Genomic DNA, 15199 nt, shown 5'->3' on the forward strand with positions numbered 1-15199 from the left:
CACCCCATGGTTTCCTGGCAGGAACCTTCCCCCTCTCCCGGGGCGCTGGCGCTGCTCCAGCAGCAGGACAGGGCACCCACCCTGGCAGCTGTTTGGGATCCACCCAAACCCAGCACGTTATGCAAACATCCCATGGCCCACAGCTGGCCCCAAGCCTTTCCTTCTGCTTCCATCCACCCAGGCCATTTCCATACTCACTCTCAGCCTAAGGGAAATCTCTGCCTGGCCAGCTGGGATGCCAACCCGAGATTCCCAGCATGGATACCAAGGGGTTTATCAGAGAAAACCAAGCACTGGGCTATGTGGGGTTCCTGCCAGCAGCAGGAGGGTTTCCTGCAGCTCACCATGGGGCAGCCAGCTCAGATACTCCAGAGAATCCCAGAATTGTTTAGCTTGGAAGGGATCTTAAAGCTCATCTTGTTCCACCCCCTGCTATGGCAGGGACACCTTCCACTGCCCCAGGCTGCTCCAGGCTCTGTCCAACCTGGCCTGGGACACTTCCAGGGATCCAGGGGCAGCCACAGCTGCTCTGGGCACTAGAGCTGAGGAAGATGAGGTTGACCATTCCTTTCTCCCAGTGCAGCTCCTGGTTTGCACCAAGGGTGGAACAAGTTCCTCCCTGTGTGAGCACAGAGCTCAGCCCGTGCCTATGACACAGTGTTTCCAGCAGCCCAGGGCCTGCTGCCAAACGCTCTTGGCTCTTCCAAGCCTCTGCCATGATTTCTTGTTTAACCCTGTAATTATATTGGCTGACTCTAGCCAGCTATCTCAAGATGCAGCTTGTTGGGAAGTTACCACCAAACTAAGCACTGTCAGCTCCAGGTCACATCCTGACCTCCTTGGTCTTCCTCCTCCTCCTCCTCTGCCAGCTTGCACCAGTATCACTGTGACTGGCAGCCCCAAAACCCCAATTTCCTCATCTGTAACCCAGTCATTTGCACATGCTGCTCACTCCTGTGTCTGCAGCTGCTTTGCTCAATATTGATATGACAAATCTCTCCTATTTGACTCTGCCTGAAGTACAGGATTTCCAGGCACAAATGACAGATGAACATGACTGGGTTTCCAACACTTTCTCAGACTGTAATTTCACATACATATGTCTTTCACCAGTGCTGGAATCATTAAGGGCCTTTTGGAATGCTTTGGGTTGGAAGTCTCATGGTCTGCCCTTGTCATTCCCGTGGGAGCAAAGCCAGTCCTGGCCACCTCCAGCTGAACGGGGTTTCATGGAGAGCCTGGGACACACAGCCACTCCTCAAAGCCATCCCCACTGGTGGATCCCACCTTCCTGCTGTGTTTCAGAGCACAGTGACTGTGCTTCCAGAATCCCTGGGGAAGGCTTCTAGTCACACTTGCACTTCTGAAAGGATGCAATTTAAAAGCCTGACACTGATGGAACCTTGTCTTTGCTCACCAGGCAGCAGTCACTCAAACTCAGAATCAGAAACACTTCCCATTACAGGACAGAGCTCAGGACACCAAGGAAAAAGCCCAATAATGTACTTGAATCCCCAGGTTTGTACACAGAGGCTAACTAAGGTACAAAGGGAAATCTGCAGCCTTCATTTCTATTCCAAATTCCTTTAAGGCTATCTCTGCCATCACTCCCATTTGTAAATGGTTCCTTTTCAATGACAACACAATCCAGGTTTGGAACTCAGTGCCCTCGAAACCCACATGGGATCTTGGGCAACCATGACAGCTCTGCCTCATTTCTGTAATAAAGGTTGTTAATGACACAGTTCCTGCTTGGATTAAAAACATGTGGGAACTGCAGCAGCTAGCTAGGAAGCTCTGTGCTAAAAACTTTTCCAAAGCAGCCTTCATTTTTTAATGAGCACATCTGCATGCACAACCCCATGGCTCGTACCCACGCTGCTCAAGGTGCAGAGCAGGGCATGCAGGAGCTGGGCATGCAAATATTTGTCTGTGCTGTGACAGCCCATGCAGCTGCCTGCAGACAGCTTAGGAATGCACACAACCCCCGGGTGCCTGTGTGGTTTTCTCCGTGCCGAGCTGCAGAGTGAGAGATTTGACATATTCGAAATGCCTGCACACAGCTGGCTGTGGCACAGCCCTGCCAAGGGCCCGGTGACAGCTGAGCTGGCAGGGCTGCTGTGCTGCCACAGCAACTGCAGGCAAAGGCACAGAACTCCAGGAGGAATTCTGCAGCCAGGATGGGAAGATAAGACGTGGAAGGGAACTGATCTGCAGGGAGTTGCACTGAGTTCACATGAGTCACTTGGGTGTGGATGTCAATGTCTGGCCAAGGCGATAAGTGGATCCCCCCACCTCCCACACACAGGGTGTTATTCAGACATCACCTGATCTTCCTGGTGACTGCACAGCCTCCAGAACCGGGGCCTTTGTTCCTGGGAATCACGGGAGGCACCGGGCTGCCAGCTCTGCACAGCCTCAGCATCCTCCCCAAACTGGACCATCCCTCCAGGGATGGAGCCAGGCAATCCCTGCTCCCCAATAAACCCTGCTCCAAACTGGACCTCCAGGGATGGAGCCAGGCAATCCCTGCTCCCCAATAAACCCTGCTCCAAACTGGACCTCCAGGGATGGAGCCAGGCAATCCCTGCTCCCCAATAAACCCTGCTCCAAACTGGACCTCCAGGGATGGAGCCAGGCAATCCCTGCTCCCCAATAAACCCTGCTCCAAACTGGACCTCCAGGGATGGAGCCAGGCAATCCCTGCTCCCCAATAAACCCTGCTCCAAACTGGACCATCTCTCCAGGGATGGAGCCAGGCAATCCCTGCTCCAGCCAGGACAACTGGACAAACACCAGGAGCTGGAGATCATCTCTGCTACCAAGAGATGTTTTCTCACATCCTGCAGCACTGTCTGTGCCATTAAATCGACATTAAGGAGGTGGCTCAGGGATGCATTGCCAAGGGGAGCTGCTCCAAGCCAAGCTGCTGGAATCCATTTGCCGTGTCCTGACTCCCATCAGGATGCCAGGGCAGGGATGGGGCAGGGCAGCACTGGGGTGTGCACAGGCTCAGCTTGCCCCACCCCAACCCCTGCAGCCCCATTCCCTGAGCATCTCCAGCGATTCCCAGCAGAGATTCCAGAGATACCCCGAGTTTGACATCATCTGTCACAGCAGGCACAGCTCCCCTCCGGATGAAAGGGAACATTATCCCTGTTTACAGGGGCAGGAATTCCAGCTTCTATCAGCAGCCTGGACCTGCAGATACAAGCCCAGGGCAGCCTGGCCCTGCACAGGACTCAACCACATCAGTCCAGATCCCAGAGCCACCAACAGCCCCAAACTGGTCCCAGCACAGGGTTATGGGAGGGAGAGTCACAGCAGCACTGTCAGAACAGTTAGTGGATTTTATTTTATAGAATCCCAGAATCCCAGACTTGGGTTTGGGTTGGAAGGGACCTTAAAGCTCATCTTGCTGCAGCCTCATGGGCAGGGACACCTCCAACTAGCCCAGGCTGCTCAGGTCAGATCACTGCTGGTTTTTTTTTAAATTTTGATTTTTTGATCAGTCTTCAGTGCCCTAAACTCAACTCTGTTTCCAAATGTACCTGATGACTTCTTTCCTCGTGATGTGTTTGAACTTAATGAGCTTCTGTCTGTGAAGAAATATAAAATTCACTAAGGAATTGCGGTTAATCATTGATTTTCAAGGCTAAAATTTCTTTTAATGTGGGGTCAGAACTGTGAAGGGTGCAGGATGAATGCTATGGGCCAGATCCAGCTCTGCCATATCCAGTACAGTGGGAATCCTCAAAACTGCCTTTCTACACACGTTATTTTTAGACAAGAAAACATCAAAATTCAAGATCACTCTTAAAAGGCGCCTGAATATTCAATAACTGCATAAATGAAATTGTCCAGGATTCTTTTGATACCACAATGCTTAAAATATCTTTAAAGCACTGTACAAGCAGCACTGGAAACAACTCACAAACTGACAGTGGATATAATTTAAGTGTCCTAAATTCATTTTTTTTTGGCAAAGGCAATTTTTAAAATTGTATTTTCTGAATTTTTTTTTTCTTTTATTTACCGAGGGGCAGAAATCCAAGAGTTTTCTGAAGGTATTTTGTTGGGAGTCAGAGCACAGGTGAAACATTTGAGGTGGGTTCTGCCACCACAGTGGGACTTGGAGCATATGATGCTTCCTACCCCATCTCCTAAAAATGGACAGCAGCTGAACGCTGGTCCCACACACAGCCCGGGGAAGACGTGCCCCATCTCTGTCACTATCCAAGATGTTACAGTGCCACCTTCAGTCTGAAATACGGGAGGAAAATCCCTTTAAAAAGCAGCCATGCCCCAAGGAGGCTTCCCAGGAGAGGCTGGAGAGACCTGAAGCAGCCCTTGGGAAAGCAGCACCTCCACAGGAATCCACTGTGAACGTCTCATGGACATCTCTAAAGATTCCTTTGCTCTGTCTTTCTGCACTCATGGGATTGTGCCCAGAGAGGCTGAGGCTGGGGAGTCCCCTGGATCCCTGGAGGTGTCCAAGGCCAGGTTGGACATTGGGGTTTAAAGCAGCCTGGGACCCGGGAAGGTGTCCCTGGATGGGCTTTAGGGTCCCTTCCAACCCAAACCAATCTGGGATTCTATGAACACAAAGCTTGGAGAACAGATGAACCAGGCCTCACACAAGTTATCCCCAAAAACACCTTAAACAGGAGAAAAAAGAACTTCTGGCTCCTACAGCAGCATTTATAACAGAGGAGAAACAGATTCACCATGTTTTACACCCAGATTCTAGGGCAGAAAAGGAAGTTTTAATGTTAAAGGACAATGGGAAAGAATTGATTTTCAGAGTCAGCTTTGCCAAATGGCTCCTCAGGAATACACAGAGGATCCAGAGGCAGGGCACAGCAGCCTGAGCCTGGGGCAGGATGGTGACAGAGCACTGAGGTGAAATCCAGATTTCCTGCCTATTCCACACCCATCAGCCCTCACTGAGACCTGCTCTTAGTTCTTCATTTAAAACTGGCTCATGAAATGCAAAACCCCAACTGCAGACACACTCCAAACCTCTACCTAGAGCACATGGTTACATAAAATTGCATCTGCATGAGACACTCTGGCTATGCATAATTTATCCCTACTCCCATCCACACACAGTAATTAGCCCTTGCTGACACTTAATGAATGGGAATTCTCATAAAAGTTCTCCAGTTTTTGTGCTTCATGCAAACATATTCAGTGACTAATTCTTGGTTCTTATCTAATTCAAACCGTTCATCTGAAATAATGAATTGGGTTGCCAACCGAAACTTTCTTTAAACTGGTTTTAACAACAACAAAAACGCAGCACAAATTCATCTTTTAGAAGCAAAAGCACAACACAGAACTGTCTTTTAGAAGCAAAAACCCTTCAGAAGTGCAGTGCTTCCCCCTGAAGCCATGCGTGCTGCGGGGGGGATAAAGGAAGGGAGCAATAATCAGCCAGACTGGAAGGCAGCAGGGATGCACTTGGTTATCTCACTGTGCTAATCCTCCATCAGGTGACTGCTCACAAGATTTCTTTAAGCCCTCATTACTGAGGCAGAAATGCAGAAGCAGGACGGACACTTTGGTGACCCCAAAATAACACGTCTGACCTCGGAGAGGGCTCGGGGGCACTGCCAGACCCAGCCAAGGGAGGTGGCACCTGACAGCCAAGAGGAGCTGGGAGGGGAGGCAGCAAAGTGCTCTGCCCTAAAGAAATCACACTCATATGGTATAAATCAAACTGCTTTTGCTCCCCAGCCAGCAGACACAGATTAGTGACTGGGCTTCGAGTCTAATTCCAGGAGCTCTGAACCTGCAGCTTGGCAGAGATGAGGCTTTTAATTCTCTCATTAAAAGCCCTTCCAATTGAGTAGACATTAATTGTAGTTTTTCACGATAATAAGCTCAAATCATATGACAACAAATCCTGCAAGTCAGTTGGAGATATTTATACCAGGACAGGTTATAACCTGTTGGTTGTGCTTCAGACACTTCCACTTGAAAATAAAAGTGAATTTAAGGCAGAACAGGTTCTCTTCCCCTGATCCAAGCCACAGGGAGCACCTGGCTGTCACCACTCGCTGTCACCTACTCCAGCACACACACAGAGTGCTCTGGAGGCTGGGAAGTCACAGGTACACTCACTAAATAAATAAAATACAATACAGAGCACTGCACCCAATATTCCACTGGACTGGTCTAATCTAGGGAAAAAAAAAAAAAAGCAGAACTCCAAACTCACCTTGATCATTTCTGCCACGTAACTCTCTGGTCCTGTGTATTCTGTGGAATCTTTGACTTTCACTAAGACAATAAAGCACAAATAGTGCCACATGTTGTGCTCTTCCTTAATGTGCTCTTCAAAGGTGACAGTCTTGTTGTCAAACTTATCTCTCTCCAAACCTGTGAGAGGGACACAGGGAGAACCCTGAGTGTTTGCCAGCTGGGGACCAGGAAAATCAGCTCTAGAACAAAACTGATTCCTAAAGTCTGCTGCACTTCTGGAAGTCACAGTCATTCTGGAATGGACACTGAATATCAGGATAAAATCTGACAAATACCCAGGAAGAGGAGAAGAGAAAGAAGGAGAAGGAGAAAGAAGGAGAGAAAGAAGAAGAGAAAGAAGAAGAGAAAGAAGAAGAAGAGAAAGAAGAAGAAGAGAAAGAAGAAGAAAGAGAAGGAAAACTAACCTGTTAACAAGTACTGCTTATATTTATTATACATAACAGAAAAAAAAATTGGTTAAAAAAGGCAACAACTCTGTAGCAAGCAGTTTGTTGGATTTCATAACACATCTCCTATTTTTGGGCAAACTGATAGCAAAAGCAACGTTTGCTTTGCAGCAAACATCCAAAGGTTACCCTGTCAGGCTGTGTGTTATGTAACATGGCAGGACCATGGCAGTGAACCACAGCACCTCCATTCCCAAGCTCCTGCTGGGAAAAGCTTCCACAGGCAGCACTCTGCATGCTTGGAAAAAAAAAAAAAATCACTGCTCATAAAAACCTCTCCTGTTCCAATAGGAAACTGTTCTTCGAGGCAGAGGAGAAGCAAGAATTGAAGTCTTGAGGAAAAATGGTATCCTGAGCATTCCCCATCTGCTCCTGCTGCCAAGCTCCAGTGCACGTGGTACCCAGGAACATGAACTGGCTGAGGAATGCAAGGAGGAACAGCCAGTAATTCAAGGCTTTTTTTCCTGTGAGTTTGCAGCTCTCCCTGGCTCACCCAGAGTAACCCCTTCTTGTTAAATGTGTCTCCATACTTACCACAAATAAAGCAAGTTGTTTTTAAAATTTCTTCTTTCTTCTGTTTTTCGCTCCTTAAATCAGCAAAAGTGTCAATGATCACCCCAAAAATCAGGTTCAGGACAATAATGATGACCATGAAGAAGAACAACAGATCATAGATCACTCTAGCAGCAAAGAGAGGTTCCTGAAAGAGACATTTTTGAATTATTAACAGCCCAATTAGGTACACATCTCACCCTAATTACCACCCTGCCCCACTCCCCTTTCCCTGACAGTGCCCACTGCTGATGCTCTCCAAGGGGAACTCACAACTCCAAACATTAAATGAGCCTAAAATGTAAAACTAAAACGCAAAAATCACTGAAAGAAAAGCCAAGTTAGTCACTGCCAGTGTGGGATCTCTGCAGAGCTGCTCTTCCTGGGTCCAAGATTTGGGACTTCTCTCACTTTCACAAGAGAAAAAACTCTTCTCTCACACACTGAGATTTGTTCTCACCCCTCCCTGAAGCCCTTCCAAATTATATCCTTATATTTGTCTGCAATATATCAACAGATGATCAGTGTGGACCATAAATTCTTTTACTGGAATTTAATACCATTAACTGCATTTAACAACCATGTAAATGAACACTAAGCTGGACTTTTCAGTACACATTTCACATTTATTGCAGGCCTGAATACCCAAAACATCCAACCCTCATTTTCACAATCATCCTGCCAGTCAAGTGCCAAACTTATTATTAAGAATTAAGTAACTGTGAAGGCTAAGTTTTAGAAAAAGACTTTGAAGTGTCAGATAAAACAAAAAAGCCTTGCCCCCAGTGTGGCTTTGAGTCTGAGCCTCAGATCACAGAATCATGACAGAATTGTAGAATGAGTGGGAAGGGACCTTAAATCCCACCCAGTGCCACCCCTGTCATGGCAGGGACACCTCCCACTGTCCCAAATCCCAATGTCCAGCCTGGCCTTGGGCACTGCCAGGGATCCAGGGGCAGCCACAGCTGCTCTGGGCACCCTGTGCCAGCCCTGCCCACCCTCCCAGGGAACAATTTCTTCCTAAATGATGGACACAAACAGCTTGAACAACAGTCAGAGTGGGGGCAAGAAGGTGCCATGGAAAATTCCTGCAGCTTAGCCTGGTCCTCACTCTGATGATGGCTCCAAACCACATCCATCCTTCCTCTCCCACCAACCCAGCCTGGTCCCTGTCCTCTCATCCCTCCCATCTGACACGTTAGCTGTCCCTAGGGATGCTCCCACAAAATCTCCTGCCACTGGCATCATCCAGCAGCTACCTCAGCATCTTCCTGTGCCACCTCACACTCCTGCCTCACTGATTTGTACTCTTCTCCTTCCTCCAGCTCCTCAACTCCCAGCTCAGACTGCTGGCTCTGGACATCCCCCAAGCTGTAAAATCCCGGGTAGAAAGAAGCTTGTGTGAAGTGCCTGGTGCTCAGTGTGACCCCGGAGATGTCACCACAGAGCCCAGGAGCAGCGGGTCCCTCTGTGGCTGCTCCTCCGTGTGCACGGAGCAGTGCTCACACACTCTCCCCAGCAAAGCAGATCCCAGCCCGACTCAGCAGCACTCCTCCACCCCCATCAGTGGTAATTTACCTCTTTGGAAGGTTTCCTGAGCACATCACCTACTCCACCCCCGCTCCTGAGCCCGTGACTCAGTACAGTAACAATGCACATCAGCAGCGTCTCGCACGTATGCTCCTTGTTCTCTTCCTCCATCTCCTCAGTGATCAGCTCTGGGAACACAGCAAGCAAAGACACGTTTCACAGCCAAGATTAGCTCTAAATCCTCCTCTCCATTCTTTGCTGGGTATGCTCTCTCCCCCCTCTGACTGCCAGCCTGTGTTGCAAATCTCTGAAGGTTCATTCCCCAAATAATGACAGAACAGTTGTGGGTTGGGGGCACCTGTGCAGATCATCCCTCCAACCCCTGCCCAGGTAGGGCCACCTGCAGCAGTGACACAGGAACACGTCCAGGTGGGTTTGGGATGTCTCCAGAAAGGAAAACTCCAGGATTCCCTGGCAGCTGCTTCAGGGCTCTGCCCCCTCCATGGAAAGAGCCAAAACCTGTTTTAGTTTATGCTCCTTGTCCTGTCACTGGGGACCCCTGGGAATGGTCTGAAACCACTCTCTGACACCCCTTGGGGATACTGCATGGACTGATGGGATCCCCTCTCAGCCTTCCCTGGACTGAACAGACCCTGAACAGCCTCTCCCCAAACGGGAGATGCTCCAGACCCCTCATCACCTGTGGGCTCCCCTGGACCCTCTCCAGAGCCACCCTGGGAGCAGATCTCCCCCCTGCCCTCTCTCCCCAGCACCAGTTTTCTCTTGTGCCTGAACTGCTGCCTGGGAGTCGCTGCAATCTCCTTCCATCCCTGCTTGCATGCACAGCTCAGATCACCAGATGCCTGTTTATACAGAATCCGAGCTTTTTGACAGCTCAGAGGACAAAGTGTTGCCTCTTCCACTCTCCCCTGGTGCCTGACAGATTGCACAGCCTTTGGGCTGCACTCAAAATGGCAACTTCCACTCGGAGCTTTCAAATGGCTAAAAGATCACTTCTTGTGGAAACAGCATTCTGCTGGAAAAGCAGCACACTTCTGACCTTCCCCTCGCTCAGCTCAGGGCTCCAGCTTCACTGTTTCACTTGCAGAGCTGCTAAAATCCATTCCCTTACCTCATACCTCATTCAAAAATCTCACTGCTTTCATTTCATCACAAAAAAAATGCTCATGAGCAGATCCCACCTTCCCACAGCCCTGGAAAGGCCCCAGTCCCTGTGCAACCCTGAAATAACCAAAACCCCAGGGCAATGCCCAAATCTGGGGCATCATGAACATCCCTGACCACACAAGACCCTGGCACTGTGCTCGTTATTTGTGATGCAAAAACATCCCCGAGTTTTCCTTCCTGCAGCCAGAGTGAAGGTGAAAGAAGCAGCTTTTCCTGTAGCAAGGCTGAATTTGACTTTCTCAGAGAGGACCCCTGGGCAAAGCAGAGCCCTCTCCTCCCATGAGCAGGGGCTGGTGGCCATCACTGACCTTTGATGGCCATGCAAGAGCTGCCCTTCCCAGAGAAACTGGGATCTTCTGTCTGCCCCTCCCAGCCAGCACCATAAATCTCCCACAAGGAAATTAGATTTTTCTAGAAATAAAACTGAAATATTTCAATACCCAGGTAATATCTCACTTTCTTGATCTCCAAACCCACTCTTGTCTACTTAATCCATCCAGTACTTCCTGCCATGATATTAAAATGGTTTTCTTAGTTTGAGATGGAACAATGCTGCCAATAAACCGTATTTCACAGGGCATTATCCTCTGAGATCACATTTAATAGCTTCATGTTTTAAAATAATAAACTTTGCAAAGAGGCTAACTGCATCTCTTCCTTCTCCAATTGATGCAGAGAATGAAAGAGTCTGGCAGTGTTTTATGAAGTCTGGTTAAGTTCTAAGTTTCTCTGCTTTAGTCACTTCATGCAGCAAATATTATTTATGCTGCTGGCCTAAATTAATCCTATCTCAAGTTAATCTCGTGATAGTTTTGTTCCCGAATTTATTGTATATCATTTTCTAAAGAAATGATTATAATTGAAGGTGATTAACTTAAAACAGAGTGAGAGCTCAGGGTGTGAGTTAGGGGTTGCAGAGTGGTACTTACGGTCGGAGGGGATGATGGAGGAGCAGTTCTCACTGCTCCCTGCCTTGCACACATCTGAGTACAGGAACTCTCCAGTCATGGTCTCACCTGGCTCTGTGCGATCTGAAACCACAAAATGCGGCATCAAAGGATGCTTGAACACCTTGCAAGGTGACTCCTCAGGAATTAGGGTTCCCCATCACACTCAGTGGGTGGTTGCAAGGCATTTAGAGCAGTGTCTTACCCTAGAGTTTAGAAGGGCACAGTGCTTTCTGATTTACACATTCCACGTGTAAAGTGTGGCTTTAAAGTCAACCACAAAACCATTTTTATTTCACAGAATCCCAGATTCACCGAGGTTGGAAAAGACCTCCAAGATTCTTTATTGAGTGGGTTATGCCCACCTTGTCACCAACCCAGAGCACCGAGTGCCACCTCCAGCCCTGCCTTGGACACCTCCACGGATGGGAACTCCAAACCCCCCTGGGGAGCCCCTTCCAATGCCTGACCATCCTTTCCACGGAGAAATTCCTGCTGCTGTCCAGCCTGGCCACCCCGAGGCCGCTCCCTTTGCCCTGGGGAACAAGATCCCACCGGGAACGAGCTGCTGCTACTGACCTGGCAGCAGGGTCTCGTTAGGCAGCTTGTCCACTTCCAGGATGAAGTCATCCTTGAAGAAGAGGTAGCCCACGATGGAGAACAGGTAGACCAGGATGAGGGCCAGCACGGCCGTGAGGATGATGGAGCGCCCGTTGCGCGTCACGCTCTTGATGACGTTGAGCAGCGTCTCCTCCCGGTACACCAGGTCAAAGAGCTGGGGACAGACAACACCACCACGTGGAGCACCAGCACCACTGGTGGCATCGTGTCCTGGGCCATGCACTTGGCAGCAGCAGGAGCCCAGGCAGCTGTGGCCTCCTCTGCAGCAGCCTGGCCAGCAGCCCGTGCCCGCTGCCCCAGTGACAGACACACACCCAGCTGCCAGCACAGACTGCTGGCTGGTTTTTATAGCATTATCTACCCCCTCACAGCCTCCAAACGGCTCACTTCAAAATTGCAACTTGCTGTTTTCTTTAGGTTTTGATTTACTGAGCATTTCATGAAAGAAGGGGTAGTTTTTCCCGAATTCTGTGTTTAGATTTCTCTGCTGATGTTTCCTTCATTTTTCACTGGGTCTGGGACAACTGAGAGCAGAGCCCAGGCAGGTTGTCGCTATGCTGGTGGATCACAGGACAGGTATTTTATATTAAATTGGACCTCTATGAACACAGCAACTAACCAGCTCAGGTACAAGAGGATGTGGCAAACACCAAGCAAAGGGACAAAAATAGCCTGTTCTGAATGGGATTTCAGCTTTGCTTCAACAGTGACACATTTTCTCCACCAACACGAGATCCCCTCCTTCAGTGTTATTCTTGGAAGCATTGTGCTGTGCAAGGTGAATCCCACCCCAGGCAGAAGGAACACGTGTGCCAGGATCTGTGTCCATCCCATGAGGGCTGGAGCCTGGACACAGCCATGGAGACTCCAAAGTCATCCAGCTGCTCAGAGAGCACGGCCACTGTGTTACAGTCATTGATAAAAACACAGCAAAGCATCACAGCCCATCTCATTCTACCCCAAAGGCAGGAACACCTTCCACATCCCAGGCTGCTCCAACCCCAATGTCCAACCTGGCCTTGGGCACTGCCAGGGATCCAGGGGCAGCCACAGCTGCTCTGGGCACCCTGTGCCAGCCCTGCCCACCCTCACAGGGAACAATTCCTTCCTCATATCTCATCTAAACCTCTCCTCTTTTGGTTTAAAACCACCCCCCCATGCCCTCTCCCTGTCTGTCTGTGCAGGAAGTCTCACATCAACAAAAGGGATGTGGCAGGACTAACTTCTAAAGAAAACCTCCAGTCTGTGGCTCTTCCCAGTGTCTGTTCAACAGTTTCCCAGCAGAAAAGCAGAAATTTTCCTGGATATGCCCAAGATGGGACTTCACAACCAGACCAGGAGATGTTCTGAGGGCCAAGCAAACACCCACCAGGAGGCTGTAAAAGAACTCGTGCACGAAGAGCCCCAGGGCACAGATGAGCAGGTACAGCAGGTGATAGAGGAACTCCACATCCATGATCATGGCCTTGTATCCTCGTGTGAAGGTCCCGCAGTTACCCACAAAACTCATCAGGAAAATGATTTTATTACAAACCTAAGGAAAGATCAACCATAAATTACAATATCAGGGAAAATAGGCTGTTTTTTCAAGCTGGAGGTAACTCAGCAATTTGCTGGGCAATCCCTTCCAATGCCTGACCACTGTTTCCATGAAGAAATTCCTCTTGATGTCCAACCTAAGCCTCTCCTAGCACAGTTTGAGGCCATTCCTTGTCTTGTCCCTGTTCCCTGGGAGCAGAGCCCGACCCCCCTGGCTGTCCCCTCCTGTCAGGGAGTTGTGCAGAGCCACAGGGTCCCCCCTGAGCCTCCTTTTCTCCAGGCTGAGCCCCTTCCCAGCTCCCTCAGCCTCACAATGCATCATTCAGTGAGCCTCACACAGCCCCATACACACAGAGGCAGTTTGGATGATAACCACGAGCTTTAGGTCACAGAGACTCCTCCCTGTGTCTGTCTGAAGCTGAGCAAAACCTCCGAGCTGTGTCTGCAGCCTGGGGAGCCAGGATTAAATGAAGAACACAGAGCCTTGTGTGAGGACCAGCCCGAGGAGGGAACCACTCCTCCCACCAGTCCCACCACCATGTCCAGGCTATTCCACACCCCCACACACAGGTAAGGAACCCTTACAGAAGGGGCAGGAGAAGGTCAGAAAATCCCTCTCAGTTCTTACATTGAATGCTCCCAGGAGGAACAGGGTGGGCTGCAGGCCCACGGAGAAGATGAGGCGCAGGATGGTGGAGGCGATGAGGGCGCGGATGCCGTGGGGCTTGGGCAGGGCGATGACGATGGCCAGGGAGATGAGCATGGCTGTCCACAGCAGGCCAGACAAGTGGGGCTCCAGCGTGCCTGGGCAGAGGAAAAACAAATCCCAACACCCTGCATTGATGCCTTCAGGTTTAGCTTTGATATTTCCCAGATTCTGCACTGCATTAGGATATAACTCTGAACTCCATACCAAGTGTTCCAAGTTCTCCTCCCAGCTCAGGCACACAGAACAATCCTTTTCCAGCCCCACAACCAAGGACACGCTGCAGCTCCAGCCCCAAAAAGTGCAAACAGCAGCGAATGGAGGAGAGAATCTGGGAGGATGGGACTGCAGAACCTGGAGCTGGGATTGGACAATGAACCCAAGATGGAAATGGACCCAAACTGATAAAAGTGTGAAAACTCCTGACCCAGGGTCCATCTTGGGTGTAGCCATGGCCAGGCTCTTGTGCTGCCCACGGTGAATCCTTTGAAGGGTTTGTAATAAATCCCTGCTTTATTCCTTTAACTCTGTCCAGCCTCTGCTCCAGCTCAGCCTCTCAAGGCATCAGTATAACCAAACTGACCTGACCACTGCCATTTGTTCTGTCTTTGGGGGAACATCACCCAGCCCTGCCTTCAGCCACCCCTGACTGCACAGCAGCAACATCTGAGCCCAAAGCCTTCAGCAGGTTTGAATCACAAACTTGTTACTAAATCATTACACAAATGGTAAGTACTACAGGATCTTCATTTGGGTGTTCACTGCTTGCACACCTGAGTGCTGAGGGCTGTGCTGGGCAGAGGCAGTGCCTGGGCAGGTGAGGACACTCCCCCAGAGCCCCCTGATGGGCTTTTGGTCAAACCCTGGTACCCATTTTTGGCATCTCTTGCTATTTCTGGGTCTATTTAGACTGTCTTTTGAGACTGGCTGCTTACACAACACCGAGCCCGTGTAGCTAAAAATACACTTCCCTGAAAGAGCCATAAGAGATTCAGACCAAAACACCATTTACCTCAGGTTTATGCAGAATGTGAGACACCTCTTTCTCAAAGCTGACTTAAAAATTTTTGTCTTTAAGCAACTGGTTCCTCAACGGACAAAAAAAGCAAGGTTCCCCCAAATTTCACAGTACTCTGCAGCCCTTCTGCAAGCACATTCTCCCAAACTTGTGTGTGACTGGCAAGATCCTCACTCAGGGCTTTTTTTCCCCTGCTCCCAAATTCAGGCAGCTTAGGAAATATTACTCTCATCTGACTACCACGAGCAGCCATTTAATCTTGTTCCAAATCACTGCAGATTAATAAAGACAGCAGAGGATGGATGGAAATTAAAAGTTAATAAGCATAAAGTTGAACAGCTGTTTGGGCTGCCTGGGGGGAGCTGGGGCTCCTGGAGCTGTCACA

The 15199-nt window shown here is 49.5% G+C and overlaps 1 protein-coding gene across 5 annotated transcripts in view; it reads right to left on the reverse strand.

Annotated features, from left to right (window-relative positions):
- Nucleotides 1–15199, reverse strand: part of ITPR1 (inositol 1,4,5-trisphosphate receptor type 1) — a 160342-nt gene that overhangs the window by 10663 nt on the left and 134480 nt on the right. For all 5 annotated transcript variants that reach the window (XM_088171226.1, XM_088171227.1, XM_088171225.1 and 2 more), the window contains 7 exons: nt 13719–13894; nt 12921–13085; nt 11510–11705; nt 10913–11014; nt 8844–8983; nt 7248–7413; nt 6224–6384 (listed from right to left, as the gene is read on the reverse strand). In XM_088171226.1, coding sequence (XP_088027352.1) covers nt 6224–6384; nt 7248–7413; nt 8844–8983; nt 10913–11014; nt 11510–11705; nt 12921–13085; nt 13719–13894 — 1106 coding nt within the window. The remainder of the gene's footprint in view (nt 1–6223; nt 6385–7247; nt 7414–8843; nt 8984–10912; nt 11015–11509; nt 11706–12920; nt 13086–13718; nt 13895–15199) is intronic.

The sequence above is a fragment of the Sturnus vulgaris genome, chromosome 11 (assembly GCF_052056855.1).
Source record: "Sturnus vulgaris isolate bStuVul1 chromosome 11, bStuVul1.hap1, whole genome shotgun sequence".
NCBI lineage: Eukaryota > Metazoa > Chordata > Aves > Passeriformes > Sturnidae > Sturnus > Sturnus vulgaris.